A 21,994-nucleotide genomic window follows, 5' to 3' on the forward strand; every position below is an offset into this window, starting at 1 on the left:
TGAGTTATCTGATTCCAAGTACACTTTAAATATGTCTCAGTTAATACACTTTAGGACAGGAGCACAAGAAAGTTACTTACTGAAGCTCTGCATTTTCATCCACCATTCCTTCAAGTAATGTCTCCTTAGCCATATTAAAAATATCCTGGGAATCACTATCTGATTGGCTCTCTAGATCTCTAAAACAATATGTAAAATATACACTCAAGTGACTATATTGATAAACATGTAAAATACTGTATTGATGGTAAAAGTATTTTTTGAGCATTATATTTATTGGCTAAAAAAATATGATTGAAAACTTTTATTATTAGAAGCCCGTTCATGAGACAATTTTATAAATGAATGATGAGAGAAAAGCACAAAAAGAAAGATTACACAAAGACAATTTTACATGCAGCAATTTATCATAAGTATAGTTTATTGCAATGTATATCTAAGGTTAGGATTTCAAAAAAGGAAGGAGGAAGGAAGGAATAAAGTGGTAATATTTTTCCATAAAGTTGTGTGGAGATTTACAGGCAACTAATGCTCAGCTAAGAATTCTGCAAAGGAATTCATGCAAAACAGGTTCTCTGGTGCCACCTTTTGGAGGTAGTTTTCCCTTCAAGCCAATAATTGTTATCCAAGAAGCCTCCAAACCTGACTGGATATTTAATCAACTAAATAAAAAACCTTCCCCTAGGAGGAAGGCCTATAAGTCTCCACACACTTTTACGGTGCTCTTCTCAAGTAGAAAGATTACCCATTCAGTCCCATGACACAGGCCTCTTTGCAGCCAGCCAGCACCCTGGTCTGTAACTGATAACTTGCAAGACAGCCCGGACACCAAGGAATAAGAATTAATATCCCTTTCCTTTCCCCTCTCCCTTGTGTACTTTGTCTTAAAAAAATCTTTGGGCCTGGGATTTCTCCTCCCAACCCCCTTCTTTCCGAATACATTGCTTGACATGGTAAAATGAGTGCAGGAATATTAGTGTAGCATGTGGTATGCTATATAGTATAGGGACATCTGTGCTGTATGTTGTACTGTCATTGAATGTATGATAATTGTATTATCAGGCCCCTTGCCTGTGCTGCGTTGCGTTGCACTACATCGTATGTAGGTATAATGACGTTTGTTTGCTAATAAAGTTATTTTCAATAAAAAAAAATAAAAACGCAGACTACGGATGGGTCACTTTACTCCTTCTGGGGACATTTTCTGGTTTGACTTAATAAATCCACATTCTAAAGCTTCTTTAACCTCTTATAGGACGTTCTCTATCGTCCCCGCTACCTGGGCTTTAATGCCCAAGGACGTTAGAGAACGTCCTGTTGTATTTCCGGTCTCTGCCGCTCGCCGGGCAGAGATCGGAACCAGATGCCTGCTGAAATCCTTCAGCAGGCATCCAGGGCAAACGCCGAGGGGGGCCATGCAGGTCGCCGCAAATCGCGAGGGAATTCGCCCCTGCGATCTGCGGCGATACCGGGCTGATCGGGTCTCTGGGACCCGACCGCCGGGTAATTTTGCATGATCCCGACAGCCAGGACCATGCTGGAGGCTAGGAGCGAGGTGGCAAGCCTGCCACCTCCTCCTATCCCCTGCGATCCGTCGGTTAGCTAACCGACCAATTGCATGGGGGGGGCGGTTATTTCCTCCCGCCCTGCCCGGTCCCTGGAAGTCCGGAGAGGACGGGAGGAAGACCGGAGGACGCAGTAAAGCGACATGCATTGCTGTAATGGGACCCTGTATACTACAACTCCCAGCATGCCCAGCCAGTCCTTGGCATCTGGGCATGCTGGGAGTTGCAGTTTTGCAACATCTGGAGGTCCACAGTTTGGAGACCACTGTGCCCTTCCAGATGTTGCAAAACTACACATCCTCAGCATGCCCTTACTGTCCAGGCATGCTGGAAGTTGTAGTTCTGTAACATCTGGCCCTTCAGATGTTGCAGAACTACAACTCCCAGCATGCCTGGACAGTTTTAGCATACTGGGAGTTGTAGTTTTGCAGCATCTGGAAGGGCACAGATTGGGAACCACTGTATTAGTGGTCTGCAAACTGTAGTCCTCCAGATGTTGCAAAACTACAACTCCAAGCATGCTGGGAGTTGTAGTTCGGCAACGTCTGGCTCAAAAGAGCTTGCCGAACTACTACTTCCAGCATGCCTGAGAATGTTTGGGAGTAGTGGTTTTGCAACAACTGGAGGCACACTGGTTGGTAAACATTGTCTGTTTCCTAACTCAGTGTTTCCCAATCCGTGTGCCTCCAGCTGTTACAAAACTATAACTATCAGCATGCACTGATAGACTGTGCATGCTGGGAGTTGTAGTTTTTCAACAGCTGGAGGTTCACCCATCCCCCCCCCCGTGAATGTACAGGGTACATTCACATGGGCAGGGGCTTACAGTGAGTATCAGGCTGCAAGTTTGCGATGCAGCAAATTTTGCGCGGCAGCTCAAACTCGCAGCGGGAAACTTGCTGTGATCCCCCGCCCGTGTGACTGTACCGTGTTAAGTTTCCTTGTCAATTCTTAAAATTACTTTTCAGCCTAAGGATTTCATATGTGTCATACTGCCAATAAACTGGTTAGCCAATTAAGTTATCACAGTGAATACTTTTGTATTATTTTACTAGAATTTTTTCCCCAAAAGTATTTAATATCAAATGTTTGGGGGCTAACTTGTTGCCGCGCTGGTTTCATTTATACATTACAGTACAGCAGACAAGGTCAAATGAAACTGAAGTTATATTACCTGTAATTGTCATAGATCCACATGAGAATATCATACATACGTTCCCGACAAACAGGAAAGTTGTGAGAACTAAATGAAGTTACGGATGGCAAAAGCTCACGCAGCTCTGAAGGGGTCAGCTTGGCCAACAACTTATATACTATTTCAAGGCACACCCTCTGTCTTTCATCATCTCTGAAATTGAAATTGAATGAAGGATGAGAACATTGTCAGAAATAATTTTAAACAACAGCACTGGATACCAGGTATTAGAGGAATTTAAAGCCAATGATTTTTATAAATTGTAAAGTTTTTTATGAAAGGATTAAACTGTCTAGTGACATGACAGATATTTTGATAGCTAAGATCTGGATGCGGAGACTCCAACCAATTCATTAATCGAAGGGCCAGAATTGCACTAAAGTATGATATGTCCCTTCAGCTGTGATCAGCTCTGCTTCACTTCCTAGAGAATCAAGCAAAGTGGTGTATGAGTGTTATACATGCTAACGTCACCACTCCAAAGAGAGCTAAGAGCACCAATCTCTGTCGAAGGGATACAGCACTCCCAAGTGCTTTTGCCCCTTCATTTTAGCAACTGGTGGGGGCCCTAGCACCTAAATCCCCAGAGATTTAATTTCTGACAAGATGCAGTGAGATAAGGTACACTAAGGCTTTAAAAAGAGCCAAAACATATTTTAAGGTCTAGATAATATGGGTAAAAAAAAAGAATAGAAATTGCCTTACCGGTTGCTCATAATTTGCTTAAAATCCCTGTTTTTTAGTTCAAGAAAAAGATCTGGTATTTCCTCAGCCCTGGACATTATTATTTCAAGGCACTGAGTCTTGAGAACTCCATGAAGCTTCGGTAGCAAGTAGAGAACAATGTTCATAAACCTGTAAGTAAAAATGAAAAATAAGTCTAGACTAAGGATATAGAAATGCAACTACTGAATATCTAAGATTTTATTCAGCCTACCGGTCAGAGATCAGTGGAAAATTTTTCACTATTTTATTCAAGCACACAATAAATTTGTCTTCTTTATTACTGGCTTGAAGAGATTTTAAATTTTTCTCTACATAAGCAAACAGAGGTCCCTCGATGTCCTTACAGAGGAATAAAAAAAAAAACATAGGAGAAGCAAAAGGAATAAAATAATATCAGTAAAATAGGCAAGTCATCCTTTAAATTACTAGAAAACAAAACGTAACATACAGATTAGACAGGTAGGCACGATGTAGAATGTGATTTACTGGTTTGCAGACAGATTGGGAATAAGGAAGATTAATATAAAAAAAAATACTGGAGCACCACCCTTTGCAGCTTATTGTCTGACATATCCCTTTGTGTATACTGTCCATGCCCTTAGCCCCTATTGAGAGAACTGATGTATAACTCTCTAGAATCTTTCCATATTTACTTAAAGGGTTTTAAATCATCAGAAAATTATGGAAAATCACTAGGATATGGCGTTTACTTCAATTATAAATTTTTTAGGTAAATCATATCTACTGGCTATTCAGGAAACTGCAGCTAGTCTTATTCACTTACCCTTATAATGATTAAACATTATTCAGCAATTTTTGGTATGAGCAGTTATTGTGTGTATAAATGTTTATTTGCTAAGCTAGCCATGTGATTTCTGCAAATGTTTCTATTACACAGAAGAAATGATTTATACTTTCCTTAATATTAAAGATGTACTTCACCCCAAGACATCTTTTCCCCCTATTCAAAGTATAGGGGATAAGATGACTGATCACAGGGGGTCGCCACTGGGACCCCCTTAGATCTCAGGGGAAGCACCGCAGTCATCAGATGCATGAAGCAAACTCCACTCTGGATGACTACCACCGCCGTCACGCCCCTCCATTCATGTATATGGGAGGCGGCATGGCTATGTACATAGCTGTAATGCTTCCTCCCAAAGACATGAATGGAGGGGGCATGGAGTGACGTCACGGACACGCAAACCCGCAGCACTGTCCCCAAGATGGCGCGCAGGGGGTTCCAGAGGCAGCAGCAGCTCCAGTCACACTTTGTTCCCTCATCCTGCCCAGACAGGCTTAACTGGCAGCCTGACTGACACTGTTCTTTTAGCACTCTGCAGCATTACATTGAGCATAAGAGAACAGCATCAGAAATCTGTTCTCCTCCCCTTTCAAGTCCTGTGCCCAGTGTGCTGGACACCAGGAGCAAGACAGATTCTCTCTACAGCTAGGGATGTCCCGATACCATATTTTTTTAAGACTGAATACTGAGTACGGATATTTAAAAAAAATTTTTTTTTAAGTATGTGCAGATACCTATTACTGATTTTTTTAGTTTATATTAGAGGAAAGGCTTTTTTTTATATATTTTTTTTTCTTTTTACTTTAAAGGGGTATTCCAGGAATAAAAAAGCAGGCCTTTTTTCTTTCAAAGAAAGCGCCCTCCTTGTCTCCAATTTGGTTGTGGTATTACAACTTGGCTCCATTCACTTCAATGAAATTGAGCTGCAGAACCACACCCAAACTGGAGACAAACAGGGAGAGGTCTTTGAAAGAAAACAGGCCTGTTTTTTTATTCCTGGAATACCCCTTTAGGCATTTTGAAAAAGGGGCGATTCAAACTTTTATTAGGGAAGGGGTTAATTCACATTTATTAATTTAATTATTACGGTAAATAAACTCCATATTACATGTAATCTGTAGATTGCATACACTGATGTCATAGCATAGCATTGATCTGTGTTATCGGCGCTCCTTTACTACTGCCTGCCAGGACTATAGCTACTGCCTGGGAAGTGAGGGAAGTAGCTGCTGGGGCTGGTCGTGAGGTGCGTGCAGGCATGTTCGATGTCCTGCCCCACCCCCTGCTACTCACTGGAAAAGAACGAAGGGAGCTAAATATTCGTGCCTGGGTCTGACCTTGCCACTCTTAAACCCCCCCCCCCCCCCCCCAAAACCCCCTGGAGTCCATAACCCCCTCTTCGTGATCTCCCTGAATAGTGCTGCTGCTCAGCCAGCTATCGGGGGCGCCGCACCTGCGACCCGCAGCAGCAGTCAGTGCTCCACGTGGTGGCCCGTTCCTGGTCAGTTCAGTGCCTCCTCCACTACCCAGCATGTAGCGTCCACCGGACGGTGAACATTAAAGGCCCAGCAAGCTACATACTAATATATATATATATATATATATATATATATGTATGTTATACTACCCCACATGAACTATGCATTACTCTGTATATTAACCCTGTAAAGTGACATCAGTGATGTCACAATACAGGGTCAATATACACAGTAACCTCACAGTACATGTATAATACACGGCGATGCTGCAGTATTGGGTTAATATACAGGGATGTCCCAGTACAGAGTTAATACATATAAAATATAATTTATATTTTCATCCACAGACAAGTATTAGGGCTTTTTTTTTTGCGCGACCAGTTGTCCTTAGTAATGACATCACTCATTTTACTATAAAATGTATGGCACAACCAAAAAAGTGTGCAAATTTTGGAATGTTTTGTTTTCACACTGTACAATTTACGATAACAATTACTTTTTCTTTATTTTGTGGGTGATTATGATTAAAATGATACCCATGATTACATACTTTTCTATTATTGTACCGCTTAAAAAAAACCTAGAACATTTTAACCAAATTAGTATATTTAAAATCCCTCTATTTTGACGACCTATAATGTTTTCATTTTTCCATATAAGCAGTGGTATGAGGGCTCAATTTTGGTGCCATGAGCTGTACTTTTTTATTGATACCACATTTGCATATATGAAACTTTTAAAGAAATTTTTTTTTTTTTAATATGTGACGTGACAAAAAAGCAGCAATTGTTTACGCCGTTCATTGTACAGGATCAATAACATAATATTTTTTTAAAGTTCGGACATTTACGCACACATGCTTACCAAATATGTTTATTAATTATTATTTTATTTACACTTTCTGGAGGTAAAATGGGAAAAAATTACAACTTACAATTTTAATTGGGGGGGGGGGGGGGGGGAGGTGATTTTTTCAATTTTTTTTTTTACACTTTTTAATGTCCCCATAGGAGACTGCTAATACTGTTCAGTGCTATGTAAAGTGTTATTGGTGATCTCCTGCTCTGGTCTGCTTGATCTCAGTCCAGAGCAGAAGACCCCTGGAGACGGATGCAGGCAGGTCAGGGGACCTCTGTCCACCATTATGGATGATCTGATCCCCGTGACAGCGCCGCGGGCGATCCGATCATCCATTTTACCGACTGCACTGCCACAGATGCCGTTATCTGTATTGATCACGGCATCTGAGGGGTTAATGGCGCACATCAGGGGCAGTATATAGCATCAATGCCTTCCTCTTGCAGGAACTGCTGACAAACTCCAGCCACATGAGGTCTAGAATTGTCTTGCATTAGGAGGAACCTATGGCCAACCGCACCAGCATATGGTCTCACAAGGGGTCTGAGGATTTCATCTTGGTACCTAATAGCAGTCAGGCTAGGCTACCTAATAGCAGGCTGGCAAGCACATGGAGGGCTGTGCGGCCCCCCAAAGAAATGCCACCCCACACCATTACTGACCCATCGCCAAATCGGTCATGCTGGAAGATGTTGCAGATAGCAGAACATTCTCCACTGCGTCTCCAGACCCTGTCACATGTGCTCAATGTGACCCTGCTTTCATCTGTGAAGAGCACAGGGTGCCAGTGGCGAATTTGCCAATCTTTGTGTTCTCTGGCAAATTCCAAACATCCTGCACGGTGTTGGGCTGTAAGCACAACCCCACCTGTGGATGTCAGGCCCTCATACCACCCTCATGAAGTCTGCTTCTGACCATTTGAGTGGACACATGCACATTTGTGGCCTGCTGGAGGTCATTTTTCAGGGCTCTGTCAGTGCTCCTCCTTGCACAAAGGCAGAGGTAGTGGTCCTGCTGCTGGGTTGTTTCCCTCCTACGGTCTTCCTCCACGTCTCCTGATGTACTGGCCTATCTCCTAATAGTGCCTCCATGCTCTGGACACTACGCTGACAGACACAGCGAACCTTCTTGCCACCGCTCGCATTGATATGCCATCCTGGATTAGCTGCACTACCTGAGCTACTTGTGTGGGTTGTAGACTCCATCTCACGCTACCACTAGAGTGAAAGCACCGCCAGCATTCAAAAGTGACCAAAACATCAGCCAGGAAGCATAGGAACTGAGAAGTGGTCTGTGGTCACCACCTGCAGAACCACTCTTTTATTGGGGGTGTCTTGCTAATTGCCTATAATTTCCACCTGTTATCTGTTCCATTTGCACAACAGCATGTGAAATTGATTGTCAATCAGTGTTGCTTTCTGAGTGGACAGTGTGATTTCACAGAAGTGTGATTGACTTGGAGTTACATTGTGCTGTTTAAGCGTTCCCTTTATTTTTTTGAGCAGTGTAGTTTCACCTAAAGACTCACAAAGTCTAGAGCCATCTCAGCCCTCAGCTGCTGAGCACGCTGCATAGTTTGGTAGCGTGCACAGGGCACCTCAGTGATACCTGCCGGCGGGGGTCCCACCGGCAGGTATTGCATTAGTTATCTGGGTCAAATGTCCAGCATCGGTACAAATACCAAATTAAAAAAAAAATTGCTAACTTTGTTTGCAATTTTAAGCCCCAATAAATAAATCAGCCCATACTCTAGTTTGAAATCTTGATTTCCAGACACAACAATATACACAATATTGAATGACATGCACTCCTACATTATAAACAGCAACATAAAACTAAAATATCAGCTTGACTTACTTTCTCTTTTTCTGCAATATATCGAAGAACAAGTCCCAACACTTCAGAGGCGGCAGCATAAACTTCCTTAAATCTTGTAAATGTAACATTGATGGCAAGAGCTTTAAAATATCTAAATAGAGGATTGCCAGATTATCAAATTTGATATTATTTCTGCTCAAAAATAAGCATCTTAAAGAGACTATCACGTGCAAATAATAGTCATTGCTCAGTATACCAACAGATAATCATAGTTAAGTTGTTCTTTAGTTTTTTAACTTAAATCTATATTTAACCCCTTAAGGACAATGGACGTAAATGTACGTCCTGCGTTGGTACTTAACGAACGAGGACTTGCATTAAGTCCTTCACATGACGCGAGCACCGGATCAGTGCTTGCATCATGCACGGCAGGACCCAGCTGCTATCAGCAGCCAGGGAGCCGCCGATAATGGCGAACATCAGCGGTAGTGCTGATGTCGGCCATTCACCCCTCAGATGTTGTGATCAATACAGATCACGGCATATGCAGCAATGAGGGTGTTTAAATGGATGATCGGGTCACACGCGGCACTGCAGTGGGGATATGATCATCCAGAATGGTGGCTGGAGGTCCCCTCACCTACCTCCGCCGCTCTCTGTTTGATTTGCCCATAGTAACCAATCCCAGCTCAGCTTTCATTTCTTAAATTGCTCTGGTAAAATGAAAGCTGATCTGTGATTTGTTGCTATGGGCAAATCAGACAAATATTTTTGTCTCGGACTGAAAAATTTATCTGGCCCTTAATCTACAAATGCACCAGTTTTATCAATATGGTGCATGCTTTTTGATAAATCTATGCATCTTAAGGACTGTGCAGCCTAAATTTAGAGCAACTACTAAGTGGCTTAAAAATGTGCCCCACAATTCTGGCACTTTTTTTGCTGTCCAAAGTCAAACCAAAAACTCTTCCCTTTTCCTGACCAACCATACCCTAGTCTGGCGAGGCAACACCTCCTCAGGCATGGTGCTAATGCATCTGAAAAGATAGCAAAGAACCCCTCATTCTTTACTAACCGATGGAAGCCCCATTGATCGGACTTATCACCTATCCTGTGTAGTTCCAGTAGTGGTCAGTTTATCTTCGGAAGACTATCTAATAATAAGAAATTGCTCAAAGCAATGCACCTCTTTAAAAACAAAGTGATAATTTGGCATCATCTCCTGACAAACACATTAGAAAGTAATGACCATAATAGCAGAGAACACTTTAAAATTGATTTAAAATGGCCAATATCTTGGTATTAAAACATATTTAAAATGTTAAATATGAGGGTTTATAGTTTGTTTAAAAATTCAGAGAATCAGTCACATGGCTGTGAACTTAATTTTAACAATATAAGGACTATCAGGTGATGGGTGGGTGATTATACTGTATACTGGGGGGTGTTGCACATTGAAGGGCATGTATGCCTAATACACACCCCTGACTGTATAATCCCGCCCATCATCTTATATTCACTCATTATTAAAATTAAGGGCCAACTAGGTGATTCCCTAAATTGTCAGACAAACTATAAACCCTCATATTTTAGGAACAGAAAGGCACACTGAGAAGTTGTGTGGTCACCTTCAGACTGCATTATCATTAAATAGTTCAGGGTGCCACACAACTTTATGAAGGTGTGTGGCACCCTGAACTATTTAATGATAATGCAATCTCATTTTTGTTTTTTGGGGGGGTCGGCCACAGGTCCTCTTTAATACCATGTTCTACACTGATGGTATATTGATAGCGTATGAGATCAATGAACAAATGGTGGGGGTCAAACATGTTGGGAACCAGTCTGGATCCTGAGAAAATGCTTTATAGTTTCTCCTGCACACCTAGCTGTGCTGAGAACTACAATGCAAATCTAATCATTTGAATAAGGCCCAACTGCGGTTTCTTGCATAGCAGGTGCCCTCTGAGAGGTTGGGCACCCACCAACCATAAAGTGATTGCAAACCCTAGTGCAATGACATCACCTTATAAGATGGGTATCTCTCTTTAGCACACTTTGCTATAACTGTTGATTAACTAACATTTGGTAGCTATTACATTTTGTTTAAAAATGCTTTTTAAAACAAGGGTAACTCACCGGTCAGAATCTATTTCACATTTTGGATCATAAGGAGAGAAGTTATTAACAACCACCAAACCTAGTAGCTGAATTCCCAAAGAGTTGTCTTTTGTATTGGAGTCTGTTCCAGAAAAGCCATCATATATTAACCTTAAAGAATTCCAACATCAACACTTAAATAAAAAAAAAATCTAAACGTAAAAATAATTATTTTATACTATACATAATAATTAAGATTAACTCTAATTTGCACTCCCCCATCATCTCTTATAGGTAATGGGGACAATTTATCATTATTGTTTGTGGTGGACGTGTTTTACAGTCAATTATTGGCACAGAGCATGTGATAAAGGTGTTTGAGCAATACAGAGCTAGGGAAAATTACCTCCGTTTCGGTTTGAAAGTGGCTGTGTTATGTGCTGAGTGTTGCTGTATTGCATTGCTGACCCCCTCTAACTTTATTTTTCCATTTACGGAGCTGTATTAGGGTAATTTCTGTGCACCATGATCTATAGTGTGTGACTGTACCACTTTTGCGTATATGTGATGTTTTGGTCACTTTCTTCTGGCATTATTTTGTGATGTGATGTGACCAGAAATCTGCAAATTTGGACTGGTATTTTTTTTTTTTTTACGTTTCTGCCATTCACGGCACAGAATAGTAAACATTTTATTTTAATAGTTAGGACATTTCCGTAATGGACAATACCAAATATGTTTATCATTTAATTGTTTTACATTTTTTTTATTTGTAAAATGGGAAAAGGGCAATTTATTTTTTTGAAGGGGACAGGATAATTCACATTTCTTAAAACTCAGGACATGCCAGTAGTAATAGTTGTGAACCATATAGATGTAGGGAAGCAATGCTCCACCTAAGACTCTCCAACTGTTGCAAAACTATAACTCTCAGCATTTCCTCACTATCAGGGCATGCTGAGAGTTGTAGTTTTGTACCATATAGGTGAACCTTTTTAACACCTGAAAGTGTACCTGTCGTCAACAAAAACTTTTTATATAATGTAGATAATACCATTATATGTATACTTGTAATTATACATTGGTTAAAAATGTGTATATTTTTGTCCCTCCAGCTATTGCCTGTGTGTCTCTATGAGGAGTCCAAACACAGGAAGTGAGGGTGGACAAGCAGAGTTCTGTGCACTGGGGACAAGCAGGGCTCTGTACACTGATGATCTGTGACATGCCCCTGGCTCACACATAAGGATGATTGACAAGTCAGGAGCTTACACTAAGCCCTGCTTGTTCTGCCCTCACTTCCTATATTTGGACTCCTCAGAGACACACATGCAATAGCTGCAGATACAGCATTTTTTTTCACCCAAAAATATACACATTTTTTAACCAATGTATATTACAAATATACATATAATGGTATCTACATTATATAAAACGTTTTTGTTGACGACAGGTACACTTTAAATTGTGGTTTGTAAATGTGTACATGCACCAAATGTATTAAATGGTGCAGGGCAAATTATAAATATAATCCTGGTAACTTCAGTACATCCCTTTGCAACTTTTTGTGCGACTTTTTAACCTGTTGTGCCAAAAATGTACAACTTTTTAAACATGCTGTTCAAAGGCAGTTTTGTAAGCCAAGTCTGGGCTGGTGTATATTTGGAGTGTTTTGGAAGCTTTTTGTCTGCAACTTTATTTTTAGGTTAAGTCGCAATGATAAATTCCCGACCACTGCATCTGTGAAAACAGATTTGACTGTCTTAAGTGATTTCTTAAATATATAGTTGATTTCTTAAATAAATAGTTGACTTTTTTTTCCATTACGTCCTCAGACCAAGCCAATTTCAGCATTTTCATTAATTTCTCCCTGCATTTAAACAGGTATAACACTTTTATTATTCCATCTACAGACCCATATAAAAGCTTTATTTATTTATTTATTTGCTGGCCCAATTGTACTTTGGGATAAGACCTTGTGAGTAGGAATTTTTAATAGCTTTTTATACATATTTTTCTGAAATACGATGTGACTGAAAATAAGCAATTCTGGTATTTCCTATTTTTCCCCATTCACGCCATTCATCACACGAGATAAATAACATTACATTTTTATATTTCGGACAATTGTGCACGCAACAAAACCAAACATGCTTATGGGTCTTTTTTTTAACTTAAAAAATGGAGGTGATCTGAATATTTATTAACCCCTTAAGAGCCATAACTCTTTCCATTTTTCGGTCATTATATCATGCAATCTATGAAAAATGGTGACATATTCAGTACTTATTTTACCAGCTGTTTATACCTTACATATGTCTTATCCTACTTTAAAGTGTAGCTGCGCTAACAAAAACTTTTAAAATAATGTAGATAATACTATTGTTTGTATATTTGTAATATACATTGATTAAAAATGTGTATATTTTTGGGTGAAAAAATGCTGTCCCTGCAGCTATTGCCTGTATGTGTCTCTATGAGGAGTCCAAACACAGAAAGTGAGGGCAGGAACAGCAGGGCTCTGTGCAGGCTCCTGGCTTGTCAATCATCTTGATGTGTGAGCTGGGAACATGTCACAGAGCCTCACTGCACAGCACCCTGCTTGTCCTCAAATCTTATATATAAAAAGAGAAGACCATACTCACTGACTCATCAACGCCCAGCCTAAACCCTTGGACCTAGAAACCTGATTTTTTGCACAGGTGTTGTTTTTAAGACGTAGACAAGGAATAGGAAAGGATTTTTCGAAATTCCACCCTTAAGGGTCCCTTTAAAGTTCGATACAAGTCTATGGGAAATATATGTTACTGCATAACTTCCAAACGGCTGGAGATATTTTGATAATACTTGGTCACATGTTACTTACATGTCCACTTAAAATATAGGATAGTTAATTTAACCCTTAACTACCCGATTTGTGAGGGTCTAGGTTTTTGTTTAAAGTCCCATGCAAATGAATGGGAAATGTATGTTCCCACATGACTTCCGTAAGGCTGGAGATATTTCAATACCTGGTACACATATTACAGGTCGGGATATGAGGACGGGATGGGAGGACGGGATGGGAGGTCGGGATATGAGGTTGGGATAGGAGGCCGAGATAGCAGGTCGAAATAGGAGGTCGAGATAGGACAACTGGATGATCGGGATAGGAGGTCGGGTTAGGAGTTCGAGATATGAGGACGGGATATGAGGACTGTTGGCAGTATATAAGCAGCCCGAGAAGGCGGGTTCCCCTGCACACAGACTCGGTAAAAGTCCTCAAAGGATGTCGATCTTCAGTTCCATGAAACGGCAGATGTAATTTTTTGGGTTGTTTGGATGCCCGTAGACTTTACCCAGAGCGGCCTCATTACTATAGGATTGTAAAAAGTAAATCTATGTTACCCTAAATTTAACGCGAGTGAAGCCGCGGCCAAAAGATAGTACACATATAATGGTATTATCTACATTATATAAAAAATTGTTGTTAACAACATGTAGACTTTAAGAAGAGAGAGTTTACAAGAATGTCAAAAACCCATTTTCAGCATGTGTTGATGCAGTCATTCACAGACAGAAAGAGAATGTTAATGGGGATAGGGATACAGAAGAATTTACATCACAACTAATATATATATATATATATATACCTGTATGGAATGCAAAGACAATCTTTCCAGCACTCCAACACTGTTTTAATGATCTCAAGATTATGTCTATATACTGCTCTTTTTTCATGAAATGAATTCTTCATCATGAATTCAAGCAGTCTGTTAGCCAGGATTTCATCCTTCGCATGGCCCTGAGAAAAAAAAGAAAATATTTTTTTTAAAAGATCATCCATCAATACTTTCCTATTTGAATTATTAGCAGTATTTTTTTATTTATTTTTTCTTACTAGGTCTGAATGGCTACTTACATTAGGAGTAGCAACACCTGACCAAGACAGAAGTGTCACAACAGTCTCTACAACAAAGTAATGAATGCCTGTTCCACCATTATTTCCAGACACCATCAGCTGCAATAACGGGCCAATCCAAAATTTTGCATAGGGACGGAAAACCTAAAAAACAAGATCATGTTTTCACACAGGTGTTTAGATCCAAATAAAATGCTTTATGAAGACCACTATATTTTGATGATCTTATCTTTTGCATATTTTTATTCCTTGTTACTTAGGTCTTAATAATGGAGGTGGGGTGGCATCACAAGTGGGTGTGGTGTGATGTTGAGTCTCCGAAAACCAGCGTTTCCAAGTCTGGAGCAGCACCCAGCACAGAATGCTAGGTGCTGCATGGAGATCGCGGCGGGGGGAGGTGGCGGGTGAGGGGGGGGCTTTTTGGGGGGGGGGGGGGCTTTTGGGGGGGTATGGGCCCAAGCTGCAGGACCCCCACGATCGTACATCTTATCCCTAATCCTTTGGATAAGGGATAAGATGTCAAAGGGCAGAATTACCCCTTTAAACCTTTCAAAACCCCTCGAATTTAGAATTTTGGCCCATAACTTTTTTATTTTTTTCACTGACAAAGTTGTATTAGGGTTTATACTTTATAATGTAAAGCATAATATAATATATATAATGTACTACATAGACAAAAAATAATAATATATGTAGTGCAAAATTGAAAAAATGAAATGCGCAATTATATGGGGCAATAATTTTTATTTTTTTATTTTAGCGCTTTCAATACGGTAAAACTGACATTCTAACATTATTCTATTCCAATGATACTAAACATGGATAATTTAGATTTCTTTTAATGGTTAAAAAAAGTATAAAAAGGAGATTTTTTTGTACTCACTGTAAAATCTCATTCTTGTAGTCTTCATTGGAGGACACCGATACTGATAGGTATATGCTCTTGCCACTAGGAGGTGCTGACAATATGAAAAAAAAGTCTGCTCCTCCCTGGCAGGATATACCCGCCCACTGGATGTGAGGTAATCAGTTTTGTCACAAAGCAGTAGAAGAAGCCAACAGAGAAACATGTCCGAAGGACCCTAGAAAAGAATCCCAGATAAAAACCCAATAACCGGAAAAGAGTATCCGGACAAGAAGAAAGAAATGAGTGGGTGCGGAGTCCCCCAATGAAAACTATGAAAAAGATTTTACGGTGAGTACAAAAATTCTCCTTCTCTCGGTCGCTCTTCATTTGGGGACACCGATACTAATGGGACGTACCAAAGCAGTCCCCAAGGACGGGAATAACAACCACCAAAGAAAGGCAATCAGTCAAGAGACCGAACCCACTAGTCCGTAAGGTCTGCGGATGAGACCCCGGGCCAAAGAAAACCGAGGCCCAGAAACTGAGCTCCTGGAAGATCCCACTGACCATGGAGATAGACTAGAACGCCAAAGGAAAGGAACGTCCTATGCAGAGACTTTAACCTACATCCATAAAGAGAGACGAGAAAAGGTCGACCAGAAGCCAGATGGGCCAGAACCATCCCGGAAGGAGGTGGGAAATCAAATCCAAGGAACAAATAACCAGACAGAGGCCTAGCTAAACTGGAAAACAAAAATGGAAAAAAAGGGCACAACAAGAGGACCCCCTCCAGAGACAACCGCATCAAGAGAACATGGCAGGAAAGAGCCAGTGAGCACAGCGTACGCCAGAGCAGAAGGCAAGCACAGAAGGTCGAGACCAGAAAACCACTGGAAAAAAGAAAGACGGAAACCGGCTCTAGAGAGGTCTGGCACATAAGAACAATGACCTGAACATCAGCATACCCAAAACCACTTTCCCAGAAGCCCACAGCGATCATCAGTGAGGCGAAATTAGCTTGACTGGTGGAATCCGGATGACCGGAATGCCCTCCATCTCGGGAGTACATGGACCCCGAAGGAGCAGACAGAAGGTAAGAACGGCCAAAAATGGAGCGGAACACACTGAAAAGGGTCATCCCAGAAAACCCGAATGACAGACATGGGAACTGGAGGTTCCCGAAGCACCTGGAGGACATGTGCTTGAAGGGTAAGAAAACCCAACGGCCGCAAAACTCTGCGGGTGACGAACTTCCGTGTCGAGACGAGAAGAAGTGGTGCAGTACAGAGAGATCGCCCCACAAATGGAATCACAAAGAAGTCTGGGCAGGATCGCTGTACATGCCCGAGACCTCAACCATTACTAAGGCCCAAAAATCAGGAGGGTCAACCTAGCAAAGAAGGGAAGCCACAGTATCCCAGGATAGTGTCCAAGACAAGGAGACTAACTGGTCTTGGATCCCAGCAGTCCAAGCGGACCAGAGCACTGCGAAGTAATGTCCCGTCCGAACGGGAATTGAGGGGGAACAAAAAGAAATCCAGCTGTGACTCCCAGGTTCTGGGCACAGGAAGGTTACCCCAGAGGACTGTGGTGTCAGTGCAGCACAAGTGACACTGTCAAAGGGAAGGATGAACGCACCCTCCAAGAAGATTTCGCCGAGGGAGGAGGAGAGCAATGGCAGGACCCAAACAACAGACGGTGGCTAGACCGGCTGTCGCCAATCCATACATGATCGCATAAACTCTTCCAACAGAGGAGAGAGCCGAGGTTGCATGAGCAGCAGTAAATAACCAAGAAACAGGAAAAGAGCCAGACTGCAATCGTGGGCAGTAAGCACAAAAGCAAGGCTGAGAAAAGCTCTGCTGAATGCTAGCAGCAAAAAACCAGGGCCCCGCAATATAGCCCACCATATAGTGGGAAGAGAGGGACGGCTTCATCTTGGCAATAGAAAGCGCTCAGCAAAATAGTACCCCCATTTGAGAGTAAAAAAAAGGGTGATCGAGATGAAACTAAAGAACTGACCATGTCAAGCTCCCTAATCCCCATACCCCCTGTGGAAGGGGAATGTCAAGTGCGCAAGGCACTGAAGGAACAGGGGAATCCCGCCCTACGGCAACAGAACAAAGTACTGGGCGGACAAAGACCCCAGGAAAACTGCGAGAACATATTGAGGAATGAAGGATCAAATGTGTCCCCAGAGGGTTCAGAATCACAGACACTGGTGCAGAGCAAAGACACAAGACGTGACTACATATGCAATTAAGAAGCACAAGCACACAGGAACCAAAAGCGTTGAGAGAAACCCCCATTGGGGTAAAACCCTGGACCAGATGGGTGCCATCCCGTTCAAGTCTAAGGTGACAGAGAAGGCGACCGAGCCACCCTGCACAGGAACCCAGGAAGATACCTGGAGGAATAGGGGGGATGCTGAACTGATGGCGCCGCCCCCTCAGGACCCATGCCAGAACAGAGGAGTTCAATCGGCACAGACCTGTGGAAACAAGATCACAGGAGGGCCCAAGGCCAACCCCACCGACAGAAGGGAAGGTGGGCTCTACAAGTGCAGAGAGTCCATAGCATATGTAAGCACACCGACATGGTTACCTCACAACAGTAGTGGGGTACCAAGACTGCAGACACAAAGAAACCGCAGACCTCAAAAAATTCGGCAGTATGGATAACAGGCTCAACATCCAAAGGTGTGACACAACCATGCCTCTAGCTGACCAAAGTGGCACACTTGGAAAGGGGAATAGAGAGTGCTGCAGTTGCTGTAAAAGGCCATGGAACCTGCAGGAGATGCCCACACCACAACTCCTAATAGTGTCACACACCAGGACTGAAATCGCACATAGAGATGAAGGATGCATGTGGACCAGGAAACATGCAGACACAGGCTAACTTACAGGTAGAAAAGGTCAAAGGAACCCACAGTTTATACACTTTGTGGAACTTCACATGGAAAGTGAGTCACCGGACTGCAGTCCTCCAGATGTTGCTAGCAACTTAGCGGCTTCCGTAGGATCCAGGGAGCCGTCCTCTTCTGCCGCACAACATTGCCGCCCGCCGATCACCGTCGCTCGCTGCCTCCGGATGGGTAAATGGATCTTCTGCCGTCAGTCCTCTTTGTTTTCCCGTTCTGCCCCGCCTAATGTGGGTGGGCAGGATGGGAAAAAAGGAGATTTTTGTTTACTTACCGTAAAATCTCTTTCTCGAAGGATCCATTGGGGGACACAGACCGTGGGTGTATGCTGCTGTCTCTAGGAGGTGTGACACTGTGGTAACAAAAAAAGTCGGCTCTTCCCAGCAGGATACACCCACCTTCAGACTCTGAGCTAATCAATTTAAGTTCCAGAGCAATAGGAGGAGACCAACAGGTCAACAAAAACCTAAAACTGTCCGAGAACCAGAAGAAAAACGTAATTGAACACACCCTCGGACAGAGAACCAAAGGAAAATCCCAAAAAGGGTGGGAGCTGTGTCCCCCAATGGATCCTTCGAGAAAGAGATTTTACGGTAAGTAAACAAAAATCTCCTTTTCTCTATCTGCTCCATTGGGGGACACAGACCGTGGGACGTACCAAAGCAGTCCCTTGGGTGGGCAGTTAAGCAGTCAGGCAGACGGCCAATCTACTGCCGCCTGCAACACTTTACGACCCAGACCAGCATCAGCCGATGCGAAAGTATGAAAGTGCGAAAGTATGTACTCGGTAAAACCTTGAGAAAGTGAGCAAAGACGACCAGGCAGCCGCCTTGCAAATCTGCGAGGCCGAGGCTCTACTCTGGAGAGCCCAGGATGCCCCAACAGAACGGTAGAATGAGCCACAACCCTGAAAGGAGGAATCTTCCCCTTACAGCGATAGGCTTCCGAAATGGCAGACCGAATCCACCGAGAAATGGTGTCCTTGGAAGCAGGTTGTCCCTTGCGACGACCTTCCGTAAGGACGAAAAAGGAATCACACTGACGAAACGAAGAAGTGATGGAGAGATAAGACCGAACAGCCCGAACTACATCCAGCTTGTGTAGTAAGCGCTCCTTAGGATGAGAAGGAGCAGGACAAAAAGACGGGAGGACAATGTCCTCATCGAGATGAAAGGCCGAGACCACCTTAGGCAAAAAGGAAGGATCTGGCCGGAAAACAACCTTGTCCTGGAGGATCACCAGAAACAGAGAACGTCAGGAAAGAACTGCCAACTCAGACACCCTCCGGATGGAGGCGATAGCAACAAGAAACGCCACTTTCCAAGAAAGGAGGCAGAGTGACACCTCTCTAAGGGGCTCAAAGGGTGCACCCTGGAGGGCACTCAGAACCAAATTAAGGTCCCAAGGGGGAGAAGGTGACCGATAAGGAGGAACAGCGTGTGCCACTCCTTGAAGGAAGGTCCGGATATGAGAATTAGAAGCCAGGGGCCAGGCTGAAACCTGACCCTTAAGTGAACCGAAAGACAACCCCAGTTCCAACCCCGACTGCAAAAGGAGAGAAGACGGGGAACCGAGAAGGTTACTGGGGAGAAGTCCTGAGCTTCACACCAACGGAAATAAGACAGCCAAGTACGGTGGCAAATTCTTGCGGAGTAGGGCTTACGAGCCTTGAGCATGGTGTGAATGACTTGGGAAGAGAACTCGCGGGCCCTCAAAACCGCGGTCTCAAACACCACACCGTCAAATGCAGCGACTGTAAATTGGGGTGGCAAGAGGACCCTGAGAGAGCTGGTCCGGGCGGAGCAGAAGGCGCAGTGGAGCGTTGTCCCGGAGCCCGACTAAGTCGGCGACCTTCGGGGCCAATCTGGAGCTACCAGAATGGCGGGGACGTCCTCTGCCTTGAGCTCCCTCAGCACCCTGGGAAGGAGCAGAAGATGAGGGAACAGATAGGGTAGGACAAACCCGCCCAAGGAATCACTAGGGCGTCCATGGCCAGGGCCTGAGGGTCCCGGGACTTGGACACAAAAGGAAGGATCTTCCGATTGTGCCGGGACGCAAAGAGGTCCATGTCCGGAATACCCCAGAGGTCGCAGAGCTGCGCAAAGACCTCCGGATATAGAGACCACTCGCCGGGGTCGGGTGAGGACCAACTGAGGAAGTCCGCTTCCCAGTTGAGCACTCCCAGAATGTGAATCGCCGAAATGCCGGAACCTTGCTCTCCGCCCAGGTGAGAATCTTGGTCACCTTGGCCATGGCTGCCGAGCTGCGAGTGCCGCCCTGTCGATTATGTACGCCACGGCCGTGGCGTTGTCCGACTGAAGGTGGACAGGACGGGACTGAAGACAGGACTCCCAATGAAGAAGACAAAGAATCGCCCGTAATTCCAATATGTTTATCGAAAGAAGGGTCTCCCGACAGGCTGGCATCCGTTGTAAAAACCTGCCAGTGAAGGGGAAGAAACGACCGCCCTTGTAGAAGAAAGGGGGAGCGGAGCCACCAGAGCAGAGACTGACCCTGTGAGGGAGAACAATCTGGGGATCGAGGGACAGAGGAGACCTGTTCCATCGAGAGAGAATCGCCAGTGGTAGAGGGTGGTAATGAAACTGGGCAAAGGGTACGGCCTCCATAGTTGCCACCATCCAACCCAGGACTTCCATACAGTGCGGATGGAGACTGATACCTGGGTCCGAAGGGAGCAGACCCCCGATCGGAGCGCCAGACGTTTGTCCGGCGGAAGACAAATTCGGCAGAGGCCGTGTCGAATCGAAGTCCCAGGAAGGTTAGAGACTGGGTAGGACAGAGGACTGACTTGTCCCGGATGACCATCCACCCAAAGTGAATCAGAGTGTGGAGAGTGATGTCCAGATTCTCCAGAGTCTGGGCTCTGGTTGGAGCCTTGATGAGAAGGTTGTCCAGATAGGGTATCACCGAGATTCCCCTCGACCGTAACAGGCCCATCATTGGAGCAAGGATCTTTGTAAAGACCCGAGGAGCCGGGGCTAGACCGAAGGGGAGGGCTACGAATTGAAAGTGCCCCTCCGGAACCGCAAAGCGGAGGGACCGATGATGGCCCGGAAATATTGGCACATGGAGGTAGGCATCCTTGATGTCCACCGATGAAAGGAACTCCCCTTGTTCCAGGGACGTCACCACTGAACGGAGAGATTCCATTCGGAAAAGTGGCAGATGAGAAGGTGACGGCTGAGACGCTTGAGGTCTAGGATTGGTCGCACAGAACCGTCCTTCTTGGGGACCACAAAAAGATTTGAATAGAAACCCCGAAAACGTTCCCCTGGAGGAATGGGGACAATAACCCCCTGGAGAAGCAGAGACTGGAGAGCCGCTCGAAATTGCTTCGCCAGAGGAGGAGACCAGGGAGCCCGGGATCGAAAAAAGTGATCCCTCGGAAGGGAGGCGAATTCGATCCGGTAACCGTTGGACACCACGTCCCTGACCCAAGAGTCCTGAATGTGTGAGGTCCAGATGTCTTGAAAAAGCAAGAGACGACCTCCCACCCAAGAAGAAACCGCGGGTGGGGGCCTCACTTCATGCAGAAGTGGGTTTGCGGTTGCCCGATTTGGGAGCAAAACAGCCGGACCGGTTGGAGTCCGACTTCCAAGACGGGCGTGCCCGGAACGAGGGAGCGTTCTTGTCCCGCGAGGGCGCCTGCCCGGACACTTTGCTGGAGCCAGAGGTCCGAAAGGAAAAAGGACTTCCTTGGGGAAGAAGGGCGAGCCTTATTTTGAGGTAACAAAGAACTCTTACCTCCCGTTGCCTC

At 44.0% G+C, this 21,994-nt stretch overlaps 1 protein-coding gene across 3 annotated transcripts in view; it reads right to left on the minus strand.

The window, feature by feature from the left end:
* PRKDC (protein kinase, DNA-activated, catalytic subunit) overlaps positions 1 to 21,994 on the minus strand; it is a 631,631-nt gene that overhangs the window by 166,506 nt on the left and 443,131 nt on the right. For all 3 annotated transcript variants that reach the window (XM_056521838.1, XM_056521836.1, XM_056521839.1), the window contains 8 exons: positions 14,447 to 14,590; positions 14,178 to 14,329; positions 10,585 to 10,716; positions 8,485 to 8,596; positions 3,698 to 3,825; positions 3,466 to 3,615; positions 2,740 to 2,913; positions 81 to 179 (listed from right to left, as the gene is read on the minus strand). In XM_056521838.1, the coding sequence (XP_056377813.1) occupies positions 81 to 179; positions 2,740 to 2,913; positions 3,466 to 3,615; positions 3,698 to 3,825; positions 8,485 to 8,596; positions 10,585 to 10,716; positions 14,178 to 14,329; positions 14,447 to 14,590 (1,091 nt within the window). The remainder of the gene's footprint in view (positions 1 to 80; positions 180 to 2,739; positions 2,914 to 3,465; positions 3,616 to 3,697; positions 3,826 to 8,484; positions 8,597 to 10,584; positions 10,717 to 14,177; positions 14,330 to 14,446; positions 14,591 to 21,994) is intronic.

The sequence above is a fragment of the Hyla sarda genome, chromosome 5 (assembly GCF_029499605.1).
Source record: "Hyla sarda isolate aHylSar1 chromosome 5, aHylSar1.hap1, whole genome shotgun sequence".
Lineage (NCBI taxonomy): Eukaryota > Metazoa > Chordata > Amphibia > Anura > Hylidae > Hyla > Hyla sarda.